The sequence below is a fragment of the Notechis scutatus genome, chromosome Z (assembly GCF_049901735.1).
Source record: "Notechis scutatus isolate UNSWTSFEM ecotype Mainland chromosome Z, rNotScu1.2, whole genome shotgun sequence".
Classification (NCBI taxonomy): domain Eukaryota; kingdom Metazoa; phylum Chordata; class Lepidosauria; order Squamata; family Elapidae; genus Notechis; species Notechis scutatus.
This window is the reverse complement of record NC_142025.1, coordinates 84,703,605-84,721,684: the sequence shown is the minus strand read 5'-3', so window position 1 is coordinate 84,721,684 and position 18,080 is coordinate 84,703,605. Positions and strand designations below refer to the sequence as shown.

Here is an 18,080-nt window from a genome sequence, read left to right as displayed (position 1 = left end):
TATTGGAACCAATCCTATTGGTTGCAGTCAGACTCCCATGGGGCTCTGCAGACATAACTGAGGTCGTCTATATCCCAGGCTTGGTTGAATCTTGCTGGGTGATGCACTGAAGGGCAATTTCCTATTGTGGCTGAATGGCTTTGTCCTGAAGGATAATCCCATCATCCTGAAGCTTTTGTTTTGTAGATAGACTAGCACAAAAATATCTGCTGGGGGCAGGGAGCTGAGGTTTTCTTTCAGTTTCCTTTATGATATTTATTTCTCTTTTAGGGAAAATATTCTGCCTTTTAAATATTTCCTATAATCTTTCATTCTTCTAGGAGAAGGGTGGGTGCTAACTTTCTACAATGGTATATAAATCTAAGTGCTATTGTTATTGCTACTAGTGCTACCCTTCATTGTACTGTAAGCTACAGTGCAACTGGTTTTTCTTATTAAGACCTATCTGTATAAGCACTCCCATCCCCTTAATTTTGTATTTTTCTCACATTATTTTTTGAATTATTTTTTGATGCAATTTTAGCTGCCTTAACCACCACCACCACCTCTCCCTCTTCTCCTTTACTGTATTGTAAATCACTGAAAACTGAATGGTAAAGATTTGGACAGAATGTCCAAAGCCACATCCCACTTGTTTCCAGCACCCCTCAATTCTGGCTTCTTGTTGGAATTGTACGTCATATATAAATATTCTAGCATAATATTATACTATGCATTCCCTGTGATTTGCCAGATTAAATTCTTTTATGCAGGCCTGTTACTAAACAATAATCTGGGTTTTCTGAATGGCTAACAATGGATTGTTAGTTTATTAATAATTGCAATTGTAGTAACAGATCTGGGGTGTCAGTACTGTTAATAGGCCTGTACACACCAGATTATAATTTGAATTAGTGTATTTGTTGCTTTGTAGCAGAGACCTTCTGTTCTTTTATCCTTCTTCATTTTTTCCTGTTTCCTTTGTAGTTGGAGAAGAATCTCGCAATGTCAAACCATACTCTGCAAAATGGATTAAAGGCTCGGCAATTTGATTACACTGATTTCAAAGATTCCAGTATAAAACGTATTCTGAAGAAATTAAGTGATATTGAGCAGGCAGCCTTACCTGAAGCAGAGCTGAAGGAGGTAAGATTAAAGGGACATACTATTTACAGTGCTTTACAAAATTATTGAATTGCATAATGAAGTTGGTAATCGGTTCCTTTGTTCTCATTTTTAATTACTTGGGCCTATTCACTTTAAGTTTGAAGATTTAGACAGGTTGCATATAAAATATAGGTCAACTTTTTGAAAAATAAAAATTACTTTCCAGTTTTTGTTGAGGATAAAATATTGAATAAAGGTTAAATAGTACCATTCCTCCTACTCAAAAAGCATCTTCTACTTTATTTTCTGGAAAAGAGAGATTTATAGAGATCAAAGGGCCACTATTAGAATAATTCTTAAAAACTGAAAGAAGCTCATCTCAGTCTCTGACTTACAATTCCTCTTTAAGTTGTTGTATATCAGTTATAAGTATTTGGTTTATTATTTGGATCTACTTAAAATAATTTTGATACCTAAGATACAGAATCTGCTTTCATCACAGAAATAGACAACATGTACTGCATCTCTATTGTTTTTTTTTAAGTCTCCGAGTGCTTCTAGACTACTTTCTAGGCTTGGAATAAAAAGATATGACTTTGCAACAGTTTGATCCTTGCCAGAACAATTTCATTCTGGAACTGATAGATTCCAGAATGTAATGCTGAAGATCTCTAGCACAAACTTTGTACGTTTACATGAAGTCACTGATAACAGTATTTGGAAAACGAAGTCAAAAGTATGCCAATGATATCCCTCTTCTTCCTCAAATTTCCCTGAAGCATGAAATTCTTGCCTGTGGATTCTCATAAACAACTTCAGATTCTAAGATTTTAAGTAATTTATAAAATAATTATAAAACAATAAAAACAATGTAGTAGCTCTTACAGTAAATAAAATTTAAAATATTAAGTTGCCGGGCTGATGAAAAAGGGACATATATATCTTCAGTGGTCTGTTGGTAATGGGATATTTTTATCATATTGCAAAAAGTGAGGAATTTCTGGGTTTCTGATTGAAGACTATGCTAGAATTCAGTCTAGATGAACTCATTAGTAGATAATCTCTTGATAATAAAGGAAGAAGAAAGTCTGTATGAATGAGTAATTCTCCAGAAGGCCACAGTGAAAGGAATATCATTAGATTCTGCAACACATGAACAAGATTTTATTCCATTATTTATTCGGTTTGCATCACAAATTCAGCATAATTAATTTCGGCCAATATCAATCCTGTGATATTATTATTATTAGGAGAGGAAAAATTAATGATTAAGAGGTGCTATTGTCATCCATTTTTATTAATTTCATGGTATATAATATGTTTACCATTAAAATCTTTTAGTAAAAAGAGATGGTCAACTTCTGAACCAGAGAAGACATAAGCCAGTTTTTATACTATATAGTAGAATAATCTTATTTCTTTCAGTATAATCAACTGCTCTCAGAGATGGAGACAATTTATAGTGTAGCCAAAGTGTGCAGAACAGACACAGACTGCAAAGCGTTAGATCCTGGTAAGTCACATCACTGTCACATAATTTTAAGGAATAGTATCTTATTCGTTCCCTCCCCCCTAATTTCTTGAAATTCACCTGGAATTGATATAGACATGAAGTTTTGGAGTTACAACTTTACATTCAAAAATCACTGAAAGTGAGAAGCAGAGTTTAGATTTCTTAAAGAAGACAGAACTTTGAGTATATTGAAAATATACTTTCCTCACTGCAGGACAGTTTTCCATGACCAACAACATGGAATTTTAACTGTCCATCCCTAAAGGGTTCAGGTCAGGAATGTGGTTATCACACAACAGATCCCACATATTTTAGACATGCAATAAGTGAGGCTTTTAATTCATTTTGAGTCAGTGGAACTCTTTGATGGAACATCAACAGGAAAGCACCCAGAAGTTCGATAAGAAATGGGTTGGGGAAAATATTAGTAATGTTGTACTAATTATTCTTTTGATGTTTGTGGGATACATCTTGCTCATGAAAACAGAGTTGGATACAGATTGTTGTATTGTTAGCGTTCCCTAAAATATGTAGGGAAATATGCATGGGAGTTCTCTTTGAGAACAACAAAGTGTGTGGAAGAATTCAGCTTTTAAAATGCAGAAAGGCCCCTCCTAGCTTAGTGCCCTCCAAATCTTTCCTCCCATAAAAATATGCACAATGTGGGGACTGCAAAAGGTATAGCTGGGAGATAAGGGTCCAAATATAAACATTATTAATATGTGCACTGATTCCTGGTTCAGACCTTACAGATACTATGGCTAAATCAAGAGATTATGATGAGCTTCTTAACACCTGGAAAGATTGGCGGGATGCATCAGGGAAGAAAATCCGAAGACTCTATGAGAGATATGTACAACTGAGCAATACAGCTGTCAGATTAAATGGTAAAGAAATGTGATAATGTGATCAGGGAAAAGATGGTGACTCAAAAACTATAGAACCAACATAATTAAAAATAAAACTCTAAAGCTAGAATTATTGCGGAAATACCGATGGTATAGGAAGCGCTAGTTTGCTGAAGTCAATAAGGCACCAAGTTAGAAATCAGGAAACTGAGTTCTAGTTCCACACTAGTCATGAAAACTAGTTGTTTGATCTTGGGCCAATCATTGTCTCTCAGCCCAGCCCACTCACAAGGTTACTGTGGGGGAAGTAAGAAGAAGTATTATGTATATTTGCTGCCTTGAATTGTTTATAAAAAGTATTAAATGTGGAAAATATATAAAATAAAATAATAAAATAAACATTGTCCTAAAAGAAATCAGCTGACACTTTCAAGCATTTTCATTGTTGCTATAGCAGTCTATAGAATAATCACAGAAGTGGCATATACTCTAAGAGTATTGTCATTTCACAATAATGATTTTATACAAAATAGCCAGTTTTGTTAAAGACTAAATTCATCTAGATGTCCACAGATTGCATATTACTTTGTTTCAGTTGCAGAATGTTAGGCCTAGTCAGGATGATTAATTATAAGTGTCAGAAATTGTCCTATAGTGCAGTGGTCCCCAACCTTTTTTATGCCGCGGCCCGGTACCGGCATCAGCTGGGTGCCGTGGCCCGGTACCGGCATCAGCTGTGCACCGCCATCTTGTTTTGATGAAAAAGTGCTTCCGGTGAGCTCACCAGAAGCACTTTTCATCAAAACAAGATGGCGGCGCTAGCGCTTCCAGTGAGCTTTTACCCAGAAAAGCTCACCGGAGCGCTGGCGCCGCCATCTTGTTTTGATGAAAAAGTGCTTCCGGTGAGCTTTCTACCCGGAAAAGCTCACCGGAAGCACTTTTTCATCAAAACAAGATGGCGGCGCCCAGCAAACCAGTGGCCCGGTAGGATTTGTTCCACGGACCGGTACCGGTCTGCGGACCGGTGGTTGGGGACCCCTGGTATAGTGCACCATAATCATTACTACTTTCATAGTTTAAATAAAGGGGTCAGAATCAATATTTTTTTCTTTGCTATATTAGTGTGAGATATACAGTATTAGGAAAAGAGTAAAATACATTTTTGCATATATATGCTGTCTCATAATATTAAAAAGGTTATCTAGGCTCCCAATATATGTACTTATGTATGTGTACAGGTCATGCAGACAAAGGTGCTTACTGGAGATCTCTTTATGAAACTCCAACTTTTGAAACGGACCTGGAGAACATCTGGAATCAGCTTCAACCACTATACTTCAACCTGCATGCTTATGTACGTCGGGCTCTATACAAAAAATATGGAGAAAAGCACATCAATCTCAAAGGCCCAATTCCAGCTCATTTGCTGGGTAAGTCTTTCCACCAAGGGTTGCTCTGAGCCATTGGGCAATGGGCACGCTGACCAAATCCCCAGGAACTTTGTACATTTGTGTAATGCTTGCAGACTTGGTCCATTGGAGACCTATTGCCAATTGTTGGAAGTAGTAATAGTAAGGGGCTTTTGCTTTTCAGTTTTTTTTAAGATCTTTACAACAAAGGCAGGCAGTGATCCATTAATAAAGTGCTCCGCTTAAGATTTGACTCAGGATCATGAGTATTATACATAAGTATAAATGCATCCATAACCTGGACAAATACAATTCCAGGTTAAGGCACCCTATATCAAGAGTTTTAGGAGGAGATAAAGCTTTGAAGAATAATTGGAACACAGCCAAAACATGTCAACCATGCTAGAGAAAACATGATCCAGCTCCATTTTATCTTTTCTCTTTGAAGCCCAACTTAAGTAGCAGTACGATGGTAGCCAGTCCACAATATAGATGGGATATTCACCTTTGAAATACAGTAGATGGCAGTTTTCAACTTTTCTCTCTCCATAATTTCCACCATTTAAAAATAATATATAGTAGTCTGAGTGTATTTAGAGAAGTAAAATATAAATTGCCTCTATTTTTTAAAAAAATCAAATAAATTGTTACTTTAAAAATAATGTGCCTATATGAAGATTCAAAGGGCAAATGTAATTGGATATAAAACTATTTTTATGTGGCAGCCACTACAGCACTGCACATACCTATCTGGATATCATAAGCCAAAAACTTCATTAGTTTTAACTCCTCTTCAAACATAGTGATCTTCCCGCACTGCCTTATCTTGTAATTTGATTTACTCCCCTCCCTATATATTTTCTGGTTACTTATTAACCAACTTTACCTTTTGTTTTTAGGTAACATGTGGGCACAATCATGGGCAAACATTTTTGACCTTGTCATGCCCTTTCCTGATGCTATCAAAGTGGATGCTACTCCAGCAATGAAACAACAGGTTGAAACACTAGATTTTATTCAATTGTTACTTGCAATGTTTTCTCATAGGAACTGAATATACTTTTTCCCTCTTTAAAAACTTTCCATAATAAAACTCCCATAGATATTGGATTATTATTATTTTTAGTTGCTTATGGTGTGGCTTGGAGCTGTCACATTCTAATAATCTCCAGTTTTATATGTTCAAGCAAATACTTAAGAGCATAGGCTGAATATATGCTTTTGATTAATTCTGGATTTCTACATCATGTAGAAATTTTGCCATGTTTTAGTGAACAATGCACAATAGCTGATTTTAGGGATTGTGCTAAGCCAAATTCAGACAAACATTAATGCTATATCTGAATCCAGCCACTCACTATTCCAGCCTTGTTGGATACAGGAAGTTAGGAGGGAAATTTCAGTTGGATCTGAGCCTTAGTACTATTTACCATTGTTGCTTCCAAAGCTGGTTCCTGTTGTATCCTAAAATATCTTTTGAACAACTTTCCTGTTCTATGAATCTGCTTTGAGTAGTAACATATCTGCATTAGTACAAAAGAAAAAAAACCCCATATATTAATTAAATTTGCCCATCTGAAACCTTCAAAACAAGGAAAATAAGAATTTCTTTCAGAAGTTGACTATAAAATTCAGAATATGACAAATCTCCATTGGAAGGATTTCCCACAGTCTCCCAGGAATGTGTCTTGTTGTGTTCTTATGTTAAATGTGGTATGACATTATATGATGTAATCAAGAATGAAGTCTATCTAACAGTTATAGAATAGATTATCAAAATATAGCAGAACTGTGAAATCAAAAGGGGTGGGCCATTACCCCTATCTACCCCTATCTATCTTTTGAAGCCAGCTAGAATGGTAATTCAGTTTCAGTTCCTATGGACAGACACATTTTTGTGAGACGGAACTGGAGTTACAAACCTTAGAAAAGGAGACAATCTGGCTTTTGGAGATTCTTTTTCCTTTCTGCTTTCAGTTCTGCACTGCCAGGGAACTATCTCTGTCTCAAAATTACTGTCTTGGTTTGCTCTGCACAGTTAATATTTTACAGTTATCTTCTTGTTTTTATGCAGTTTTTAAGATTATCTTCAATTACAGCAAGAAGAACAAAGCCAGGAAGGTGATTTGCTACTGTCTTAAAATATATGTCTTGTTCTCAGACTCTTCTTTGCCAACTTTTTAACTTTTGGCACATTTGCTCTGTTTTTCATAGGGCTGGACCCCAAAGAAGATGTTTGAACAATCGGATAATTTCTTCAAGTCACTGGGACTTATCCCTATGCCACCTGAGTTCTGGGAAAAGTCTATGCTGGAAAAGCCAACAGATGGGAGAGAAGTAGTCTGCCATGCTTCAGCGTGGGACTTCTACAATCGCAAGGACTTTAGGTGATTGCACACTGAATTATAAAGTATTTGTAAAATACAAAATACAAAAGTAAATAGAAGAGCAGGGGGAGGGGAAGGGGAAGGGGAAGAGAAATGAGGAAAGATGGGGGAGAGAAAGAAATATTGATTTCTGACTTTCTCTGTTACAGTAAAATAAGGCATCAACATCAAATCACAACTTCGTGCTTTTCCATAATAACATGAACAAGTCATTTCTATAAAGATCTATCAATCTATTCTGTAAAACCCAAAGTCAGAGTTTCATTCTGTTCCATATCAAGCACGAAGTTCAGAAGTGGTCTCTATGCAGAAACAAAAGTACTTATATTCTTTTCTTTAATCAAAGTAGTGATTAAAGGTGATTGCACACTGAACTAAATGAGTAAAGCTTGTAAAAGTCAGAGAGACTGCAATGGCTCATTGTAGCTAAAATTTGTTTATGGTTTGTTACTTACCAGTATCCCTTATTGCATTTTACTAGGAATTGTAGTATAAACCAGTGCTTCAGGAGGACATGGATCACATTTGGGGATTAATCCTACTGTTCGTGCATTTCAAAGTATGTCCCAGAGTGACATACTGTTTTTCACCCTGCAGGTCTCTCTAGAACTGCTTTCGTTTTATTTTCATGTAGCAAATATTCTTGGTCCACACACTAATCTCATATTCCAATATCACATATTGAACTCAATTCAATGGTCTGTACAGAAATTGCTTCTTAATGAATTTTCTGAGGCATTTCTTAAAGCAAGAAATCACTCTGGATTGACTTTAGTAAGAGATTTGATGGCCTTTTGAGGTTACAGATTTGTCTTTCAAAGGATACCCTGTAATTACTGGTGAAATGTGGAAAGTGCATACTTGTTCCAAATATTACATGATAACTTGGTCCAGATAGATGACTATATGTGGGCACAGGAGAGAACAGGTGTGTATTTCTTTGTTATACTTTGTGGCTCAGTTCACATGCAAAAATCATTAGGAGACACTATTCTGTAAGCATTTTTCTGAGATAAGCTTATAAAGAACAAAGAAGCCTGTAACTGACTTAATTAATTAATTAATTATAAACACAACCGCAATTAGACCAGGTTGGGATAAATTGATATTCCACCTGTGGTTGTCTAGGACCTGGATTATGCATTAAACTGCTGCCTGGTTATTCCATTCTTTTCAAGAGATTCTTCTCCTCATTTTTATTATTTTCTTGTTTCAGGATAAAGCAATGCACTGTTGTGAATATGGATGATTTAATAACAGTTCACCATGAAATGGGACATATCCAATACTTTTTGCAGTATAAAGATCAGCCCATTTCATTTCGTGATGGGGCCAATCCAGGATTCCATGAAGCCATTGGTGATGTAATGGCCTTATCAGTGTCAACCCCAAAGCATTTGTATAAAATCAAGCTGCTTGAACATTTGGAAGACAACATTGGTAAGCAAATAGGGACACTTTATTACAAGATCGATCTATCAGCTTCAGTTTTTAAGAAATGTTCAGCACTGAACATTGCATCAGACTTGTGATATTTTATAACCCATTAAGATTCATTTGTGATTTGGCTAGAGATATTTATATTTCTGGATCAAATTCATGCATGTTTCAAATACAAAATATTAATTAATTGTGTTGCTTTTCATCCCATGTTGGTTTTCAATATTAGGATGAAATATTTTGAATTAAACATTTAATTGCAGACAGATTAGCTTTTGGGGATTGTGTGTGTGTGTATGTGTGTGTGAGAGAGAGAGAGGGAGAGAGAGAAAGAGAGACAGACAGACAGACAGACAGAGAGAGCCAGAGAGATGTAACTATTCAAAATATTGAAATATTGTAGAATTTGCCAATTGAGATTAGGAGCTGAAAGGGAAAACATGAGTCATGAATCACTGTAGAGGCAGCAGAAGAGATAAAGCAGAAGACTTGCCAAGAACCTTGACCTGCTAACACATTTTCTTCTTGGTCAGCGAGTGATATCAACTACCTGATGAGCATTGCACTGGATAAGATTGCTTTCCTGCCCTTTGGCTACCTGATCGACCAATGGAGATGGAAAGTATTTGATGGACGTATTCAAAAAAATGAGTACAACCAACAATGGTGGAATCTGAGGTAATTAATTTGCAACTGACTATAAGAACATTAATATTTTGGTATTGTTCTGTCAGAACTAAATCTTGAGAACTTACAAAGAAGGGGATGAAGTCTGGCCCAAAACTACAGAAAGTGAAGTCAATGGCTAATAGGTGGCTTGTTTGAGAGTAAACATAACTACAACTGAATTATTTCAGACAGAGTTAAAAGTCAAAATATAATCATTTGGCCTTACCCTTAGGGGGTTTCCTTTTTCAAATCTATCCTGTGCATTATATTTGTTGAAAGAATTCTATGGGATTAAAAAAAAAATCATTCATGCACTACCTATCTCACTGATAAAAGCAACATTGGACTGAAAATATTGTTCTTTTGGGTACAAATCATTTCTACAATTTTTGCAGCAACATATGCATAATGATTCTGAAAGGTCCTGAAAGAAAAAGAAATTCAGAAGGCATTTTAGGTTTTTTTTCCATAGAAAGGAAAAATAATTATTTTTCAATCCCGTGAATATGTCTCCTAAAACCATTTTGTTTTTCAAATTCCTTAATGAATGTTATCTTCTCTCAATGTATCTTACCTGTATAGATTGAAATACCAGGGTTTATGTCCTCCTACACCAAGATCAGAAGAAGATTTTGATGCAGGAGCAAAATATCATATTCCTGCTAATGTTCCATATGTCAGGTAAGGAGATTTTTTTGCTGGCTTGTATACCTCTGTGACTTTGAAATTTTATGTCACCATTTTTCCTAGAATGGCTTTGACCTCCCCTTTTATCTCTCCCATTTCTCTTCCAGGTACTTTGTCAGTTTTATAATCCAATTTCAGTTTCACCAAGCTCTGTGCAAAGCGGCTGGCCATATAGGACCTTTATACAAATGTGACATTTACCAATCTAAAGAAGCTGGGAAAATCTTAGGGTGAGTATGCTGTCCTGAGGTGTGTAAATTTTACATTTTCTCAGTTTTTTGCAACTACATCAGATTCATCGAATGAGACTTTTTAAAATTATGCACTAAAATTTATTTCTCTAAACATGTATTTTTAAGCATACATTTTTGTATTTTTGTAATACAATGCATTTTGCATATTATTTTCATAAATAGATTAAAGTTTATACTAGCTTTCCCCTAGTACATGATAAATTGTTCTTGACAACTGCATTGCAGAATTTCAAACAATTTTGGATTCTGTAATGGTTTGAAAATGCATACAAATTAGCTTTCAAATGCAATTTTTAAAAACATTTTTTGCTAAACCTTCAGCATCATCCTTAGAAAGAGACTGGTAAAGTTGGCTAAGTAAGGCAGGTAACTGAATAGTTTAAAAATTAGAAAATGACAAAAATTATTAGGCATTTAATTGTCTTGAACTGCTATTGAATGATACTTAGCGAATATTCTGCCTCATTCTAAAATAAATTAGCAAGTCTTGGTTAATTACAGGTAGCTCCAGATATTGGGGAACTGATACTAATCAAATTGAGACAAAACTAGAATTTTAAATTTGAAAGTCATCGACAAAGGTTTTTTACTGATGGGTAATTGGTCTTTCAATTTACTTGGATTTCATTCTGTTTTAAATCATCAAGCTTAAAAACATTATTTGTGAGATAAAAATGTTTTATTGTCTGTGTGTACAGTGTGCTATTTCAAACTCACAAGATACACATTGAATTATTGCCATTGCACAAATAAACAAATGTCTATTGTTGCAGAGAGTTCAAAATATGAACCAGTTCATGCAAAGGGACTGAAAGACCATTTAATTCGGCTTCTTTCACAAAACTTCAGATGATTCCCCAACTGAAATAGCTCCCAACTCAAATAATACCAACAAATCATATATTCTGTATTTGTGCCATTTCAGTAGTAGCAATGAAGAGACTTGTTCAATAACAAAAAAGTATCCCCAGGTGGGCTGTCAGATACAAAAGTAAAAGCAGATTGTCACAAAAATGCTGAGATATAGCAAGGCAGCAGTTCGTTAGGGGGTGGGGGGAAACTATGTAAGACAAAAAAAGCTCCCATTAAGGAACTGGAATCTCCATAAAGCAAGAAAGAGAAAAATTCTAGTACTAGGTGAACATCTATTACATAGATTTATAAAATAAAGGATGATAAGCAAAGGGCTTTTTAGATTGCCATTGGGTATCTGACTGGCTTCTGTAAAATACAGAATTGTATGTAGATGGGCCTTTAGCTTCACTTAGCAAAACAGTTTTACTGTATGTTTCCTGGGAGAGGAAGGAGCGCACATGTACATCTTCTATAAAAAAACTTCTTTTTGCAGGGATGCCATGAAGCTGGGCTTCAGCAGGCCATGGCCTGAAGTCATGCAACATATTACAGGGCAACCCAACATGTCCGCTGAAGCTTTGCTGACCTATTTCGAACCACTGACAAAGTGGCTCATTGAAAAGAACAGGGAAAATAATGAAACTTTGGGTTGGCCTGAATACACCTGGGAGACTTATGCAGGTATTTAAACATTTAAACATTGGTATTTAACAGAAATGAGGACTGGAGGGAGAAGCACATAGATCCGGAGGTTCCCAAACAGGGGTATGAGACGAAACTTGGGTTTAGAAGTTTCAAAATTATAGTGTATATGCATAATTAATATGCATATAATTATTTATTTTTAAGGGGTCTGAGAATATATCAGAAGCATTCTAGAGGTGCAGGATATAGAATAGGTTAGGAAACCCCTGACATAGACCCTTTAATTTTTCTTGCTGATTGTAGATACGAAATAGCAAGACTACAATGGGAACAAAGTTAATGCCCTCCTTCTCCTTCTTCCAAATAAATGCTTCTGCTCATTTCTACCCTGATTAATTTTTTAAAAAAATGCAGCTTAGTTTAATGCTATGCCTTCTAGGATAAGTTTACTTAAATCCATTCTTCTATGGTTTTTTTCTTGGTTCTTACTTAGGTGAATCAGAAGTCACTTTCCTTGGGATGTCACTGAACAACAGTGAGATAGAAGCAGGACAGTGGATCTTGCTTGCAATTGGGCTTATACTTCTTATTACCACAATAGCCTTAGGTGTCACATACTTCAGAAAAAGGAAAGCCTTCAAAAGTAGCTCAGAAATGGAATTGAAATGAATTGAACATGTTTAACCCATTTTCTACCATGCCTCCAAATGAGTGTGAAAAAGAGTTGAAGAAAATTTTGTATGTATGTATATATGTGTGGCTGAATGAGAGACCAGATATATCTACATTTAGAATGGAAACTAATATTGGTTTTGTGAGTGTGTATGATAGGTTTGAGTGTCCCTAGAGAGAATGTGAGTATGTTGTGTTGCATACATGTTCTATGGCTAATATGCAGATATATGCCTGGGGAGAGTATGTGTGTATCTTATTTGCAAGGAATAATTGGAATGTGGATAGCTATGCATGTGTGTTCACTTACCCAATTGAAAACACTCCCATGAGGGGCAGCCTGTAAAAAAAAGGGCAAATATGCCAACAAAAGCACTTGACTCTTCTAATAAATTCAACAAACCTTTTGATTATGCAAGAGCCAAAGCAAAAAACATTTATTTATTATAAATAATACCTTTTTGAACAAAGGGAAAAGAAGATGAAAAAAATGAAGCAATGTGATCCAGTTGGGATAATGGGAATAGCCGTACTATTTAAATCACTGCTGACCCAATGCCTTTCTTCATATATTCATTTGAAGAGCTGGTAAATTCCATCAGGCTTGCTGTAACTCAGGCAGAGAATATATTATCGAACAAGAGCTGTGTCAGATTTCTTCAGAAGTTGAACAAATGTTGTATGTGATCATGTCAGGAAGTTTTTAAAAGACTGTTTTGGTGCATGAAGGACAATTAAAATGTATCACAGTCTCTGTATATTCACTGTCTCTTTCATTTCTTTGTGAAAGAACAAGGAAGAAATCACAAATGGATTACAAGACAAGTCTTTCAGGAAAGGAAATCACTCTTCCAACATATGCTACCCTATTAAAATGCCCATTTTATAGTTCTTGACTACACCAATGCATCTGATAAGTATAACTACAAAAATGAGTAATCTAGCATAGTAGTCTCTATAATTATCATCACTTGAACATTAATAAACAAAATAAGACCAGCTTTATTTGGTAACTTCCAAACATTGGTATAAATGGCAGGCTCTGAATCTATCACTAAAATAAAGCTGAATGTCCAGGTAGAGAGCATTTTGTAAACTGCCAGCCAAAATAAAAAAGCCTCTCCCATTTCTTTCCAAAATCTACAGCCCTCAGTAGTGAAGAGCAGGATAAATGACAATTTACATAGCTGCACCTTGAAGTCAGATTAAAAGTTTATTAACATCAAGGGTAGTCCTTATGATATCCAAGTGCAGAATTCTGTATTTGATGCATAACATGTCACCTCGTATAATAGACAGAGTTGTAATCAAGATGAAAAGTTGCCTTATCATAAACTATTGAGGAGGCTATCACAGTAAACATTTTTTTTTTTGCTAAAGGCATATTCAAACTACATACTTGTTTATTCAGTTCCTGGGAGTAGAAACTAACCCAAATAATCTCTTTTTATTGGGGGATTCAGCCCCAATGAGTTTGTCCCTTGTCTAATCCATCATTAGATGCACACATCTGCACAGATTGATTGATTCAGTAGGAAAATTCAGAGCTGCATACCACCAGCGTAATAATAACTGGAAAAAAAAGACATTTGAGTGCATCCCTGCAGAGGAGGAACCTTACTCCACCAATGGAGAAAGTATGCTAAGAAGGCAAAAGCAGGAAGGAAACGGTTAATAGTCACACAGGCAAAGAGCAAGCAGATTGAAAGGTGAAGAAGGAAGGAGGAAATTCTAACTCTTCATCTCTACTGCACTGCCTCTTGTGGCCATTATAGTGTGAGATGATGAAGAGTCAGTGCAACCAAAGTCAGATTTCAAACAATTCCAATACCAGGTGTCTGACTAATTGCACCAGGGTGTTTTTCAGAATTTAAATAGCATAGGGATAAAATGGAACAGAGTGTAGTTTAATAATTACGTCAGTGAACCTTTCCTTCCCTGCCATCCACTGGCCTGCAATAAGATGATTTTAAGTAAGATGATTTTAAGTAAGGTAAGGTAAGGTGGGGTGGGAGGGGATGAGATAACCTTTATTGTCACTTTTTCTGTGAACACACTGGTGCACATTAAAAAATGAAATTCTGATGTCTACTCTCAAAATAAAATGATAGATAAATAGAGTAGAGTAGAGTAGAGTAGAGTAGAGTAGAGTAGAGTAGAGTAGAGTAGAATAGATGGATGGATGGATGGATGGATGGATAGATAGATAGATAGATGATAGATAGATAGATAGATAGATAGATAGATAGATAGATAGATAGATAGATAGTACAAAGCTATTACAGAATCTAGTTGTTCAGCTTCAGATACTGTGAAGCCTCCTCCCAGAAGGTAACAAAGAAAACTGATCATGGAAAGGATGAATAGCATCCCTGACAATACTGTGGATCCTGGTCAAGCATTGCTTATATGCTATGTCCTGGTCAGAAGGAAGTAAACTTCCAATAGAAAAGATTATTGGAGGTTTCTTTTCTGCTATCCCAACCACTCTCTGCACAGTTAACTTGCTTGACAGCTGCACACCTGGAAACTTGATACTACTAGCCATCTCCACAATTGAATCATTAATATACAGAAATGTATTGCTGTGCTCACCTTTTCTGAAATTGATAATGATCTCTTGTTTTTCCTACATTTAAAACCAGACTGTTTTTGTTACACCAGTTCACCAAACCCTCTTCCTCCTCCCGGTAATTACCCTCATTATCATCCTGAATAAGTCCCACCACTGTTGTACGTCAGCATACTTCACAATATAGTTGGTAGCAAACCTTGCACACCAGTCACGGGTGACCAGGGTAAACAACAGCAGACTTAGGGCACAGACCTGAGGAGAAGTTATGCTCAAGAACATGGTGTTAGAATTATTAGTCTCAATTCCTGCATACTGGGGCCTATCAACAAGGAAATCAAGAACCCAGTTGCGCAAAGGAATATTGAAACCTAAAAGCCCAGTTTATCTACTAAATGCTGAGGAATAATCAAATTAAATGCCAAACTAAAGTCAACAAACAGCATTTGTACATGAATATTTCTTTCCTCTAAGTGTACCAAACTCATATGGCGAATAGAGGAAATAACATCCTCTGTGGAACGATTTGCATGGTAAGCCAATTGAAGTGAGTCAGGGAGGGAGGCTGTATACAATAAAGTCCTTTATCAGCCTTTCAAAACATTTCATAACGATGGATGTAAGTGCACCTGGACAATAATCATTAAGACCTGTGATTGAAGACTTTTTTGGCATTGGTAAAATAATGGCAGGGTTAAAACACAATGGGATCACTGCTGCTGCAATGAAAGATTGAAAATATCTGTAAGAACACAAACACAACACGTAAGAGCACAACTTCCAGTTGTGCTCTTTCCTTGTATCTGCCTCAGTAATTTGCATGTGTATGGCTGCAAAGACAGAGACACATATTAATGATGGTTAGAAATTGAACCCAGAGTCCTGGCAGAAAATTGCCAACTATCAGGTATATGATTATAGTTCCTGTCCCAATAATTCAATACATTTGTCAGATTTCAGAGCCATAATTCATTCCCTGTTGAAATAGCACTATTTTTTTGAGCCTATGGCCCCTGAGTAGTGAAAAAAGAAAACAAAAGTGTATATGGATAGAATTGAAGAAAGAAAGTGAATGGAACAGAACATGCTCCAATATTCAGAAATAAAGCTGCTTCTTTCCATTTTCCTGATGATTAAGAAAAGATGCAAGGAATGATGTTTTAAATCCCTAAATATATGAGCTAATTAAAATAGATCATTCAATGATTTAGTATTGGATGGTGCTAATATTTAAAACAGTGATTCCCAACCTTGGCAACTTTAAGATACATGCACTTCAACTGCAAGATGCATGATGGTTAGCAAATTCTCGAAGTTGAAGTTGATGCATCTTCATTTATCAAGGTTGAGAAATATTGATTTAGAAAGTGCTGCTTGTACATGCTCCTAGCATGCAAAGAACTTTCCCGTCTTCTATTGCTGGAAAATTACCAGTCCATCAGTTTTGCTCAGAGAACAAATAATTCCCCTCAATCCTATGGCTGCAATGAAAAACCAGATCATGAGCTTGATTTTAGTAATCCAATATATGGAGAAGAGGCGCTCAACACTATTTTTTTTTTGTAAGTTTTATTTGAGTTTTCACACACACAAAAAAAGAAATACAAGTAAAACATCTTTTTTGAAAGCAGCATAATCCCGGGTTACATCTCTTCGTACAGACACAAATTCAAGTTCATGCTCATTTTTATATTCCATTCCATATCTTATTACTCTTCTACATTTTCTACATAGCTTCTCCCCTCTTTTAACTTTCTTAATTTTATTTTATTTATTTCATCTCAATTCAAATCATTGTACTTATATTCTTTGTCTGTCCTGTTTCAATTGTCTACTATCTTTTCTCATTAAACAAAATTTCTCCTGGAATCACTGATTGGAGTATGACGCCTTTATATCTTTCCCCTAAAATTATAACACTTAATATAATACATAACTTTCATTCAGATTCTGCTTGGCACATTCTAAAACTACACATTGTATTCTTGAAAAAAGAAAAAAAGATTATACATGTATAATATAATTAAAACAACAATCCATTCCAATTCAATTCTAATCATTAATATTCATATTCATTTAGATCTTAACATTTTGCACATTACTTTTCAAACAAATATCATACTTCTATGGGAACAATTATAAACTTTCCATAGTTAATTTTCCCCACTCTTCACTTATATTTTATAAAACATTGACTAATTAAAATGTTCCCATTCCTTCCTAATTCAATTTTCTCATTTATTTTATTTCATTTATTTTATTCACAAACATTTCCCCAAACCACACCAACTACTTTATCCCTCTTTTTAATCATACGTTGTTTCCAATTTTCTAAAATTATTTCTATTATAAATATAACAATACAATCTTATGTACCTTCACAGAATCCCTTTTTCAGTTAGATTTTCACCCATTATCTCTAAATAGGTCCTGTTTCTTTACATCTTGCTCCAAACCTTTATAACTTCTCTTCCTTTCCTTCTTCCCTCTCTTCTTCTCTCTCCCCTTTTTACCCCCCTGTCTCTCCACCTCCATCTCCCTCTTCTGTATTCCCCTTTTCTGTTGCTTTCCAACATTATATCCACTTTTCAAATTGTTTTTCCCTTTTTTGGCTGTTTTTTTAGGTCTTAAGTTCTCCATTCTTTTTCCTCCCTTTCCCCTTTCTTCCCCACATAGAGTTACTTGTTCATTAAAGATGGCTTCTTCTTTGTCCCAGCCTTCTTGTTTTGCAGTCTTTTCTTGTTGTTTCTCATAGTTGGAGATCTCCATTTCTAAGAATTGAATAACGAAGCCAAAAGAGCCCTTCCCTTCTTGTGCCTCTTCTTTGTATTTTTTAAGTTCCATTTTCAATTCATCCAAAAGTGATGCCATTGTAAAAAAATTTAAACAACCACCCAATTGATTTTAGTCATTCAAATATAATAACCAAAAATCCAAAAGTCACCAGACAGTCCAAATACACACAGCTGTTTCTTTTTACACTTTCTCTTCCTGGGGTTACTATTTAGTTGCAAAGTCTCAGTTAAAATGTATCTTTTAGAAG

At 35.5% G+C, this 18,080-nt stretch overlaps 1 protein-coding gene across 1 annotated transcript in view; it reads left to right on the top strand.

Moving 5' to 3' along the window:
* Nucleotides 1-12,481, top strand: part of ACE (angiotensin I converting enzyme) — a 44,057-nt gene extending 31,576 nt beyond the window's left edge. Inside the window, exons 14-25 of the mRNA XM_026679842.2 lie at nucleotides 967-1,125; nucleotides 2,512-2,599; nucleotides 3,343-3,486; nucleotides 4,686-4,877; nucleotides 5,756-5,853; nucleotides 7,071-7,243; nucleotides 8,460-8,683; nucleotides 9,217-9,361; nucleotides 9,935-10,033; nucleotides 10,147-10,269; nucleotides 11,642-11,829; nucleotides 12,287-12,481. Of these exons, the coding sequence (XP_026535627.1) occupies nucleotides 967-1,125; nucleotides 2,512-2,599; nucleotides 3,343-3,486; nucleotides 4,686-4,877; nucleotides 5,756-5,853; nucleotides 7,071-7,243; nucleotides 8,460-8,683; nucleotides 9,217-9,361; nucleotides 9,935-10,033; nucleotides 10,147-10,269; nucleotides 11,642-11,829; nucleotides 12,287-12,462 (1,809 nt within the window). The 3' untranslated portion in view covers nucleotides 12,463-12,481. The remainder of the gene's footprint in view (nucleotides 1-966; nucleotides 1,126-2,511; nucleotides 2,600-3,342; nucleotides 3,487-4,685; nucleotides 4,878-5,755; nucleotides 5,854-7,070; nucleotides 7,244-8,459; nucleotides 8,684-9,216; nucleotides 9,362-9,934; nucleotides 10,034-10,146; nucleotides 10,270-11,641; nucleotides 11,830-12,286) is intronic.
* The last annotated feature ends 5,599 nt before the right edge of the window (nucleotides 12,482-18,080 follow it).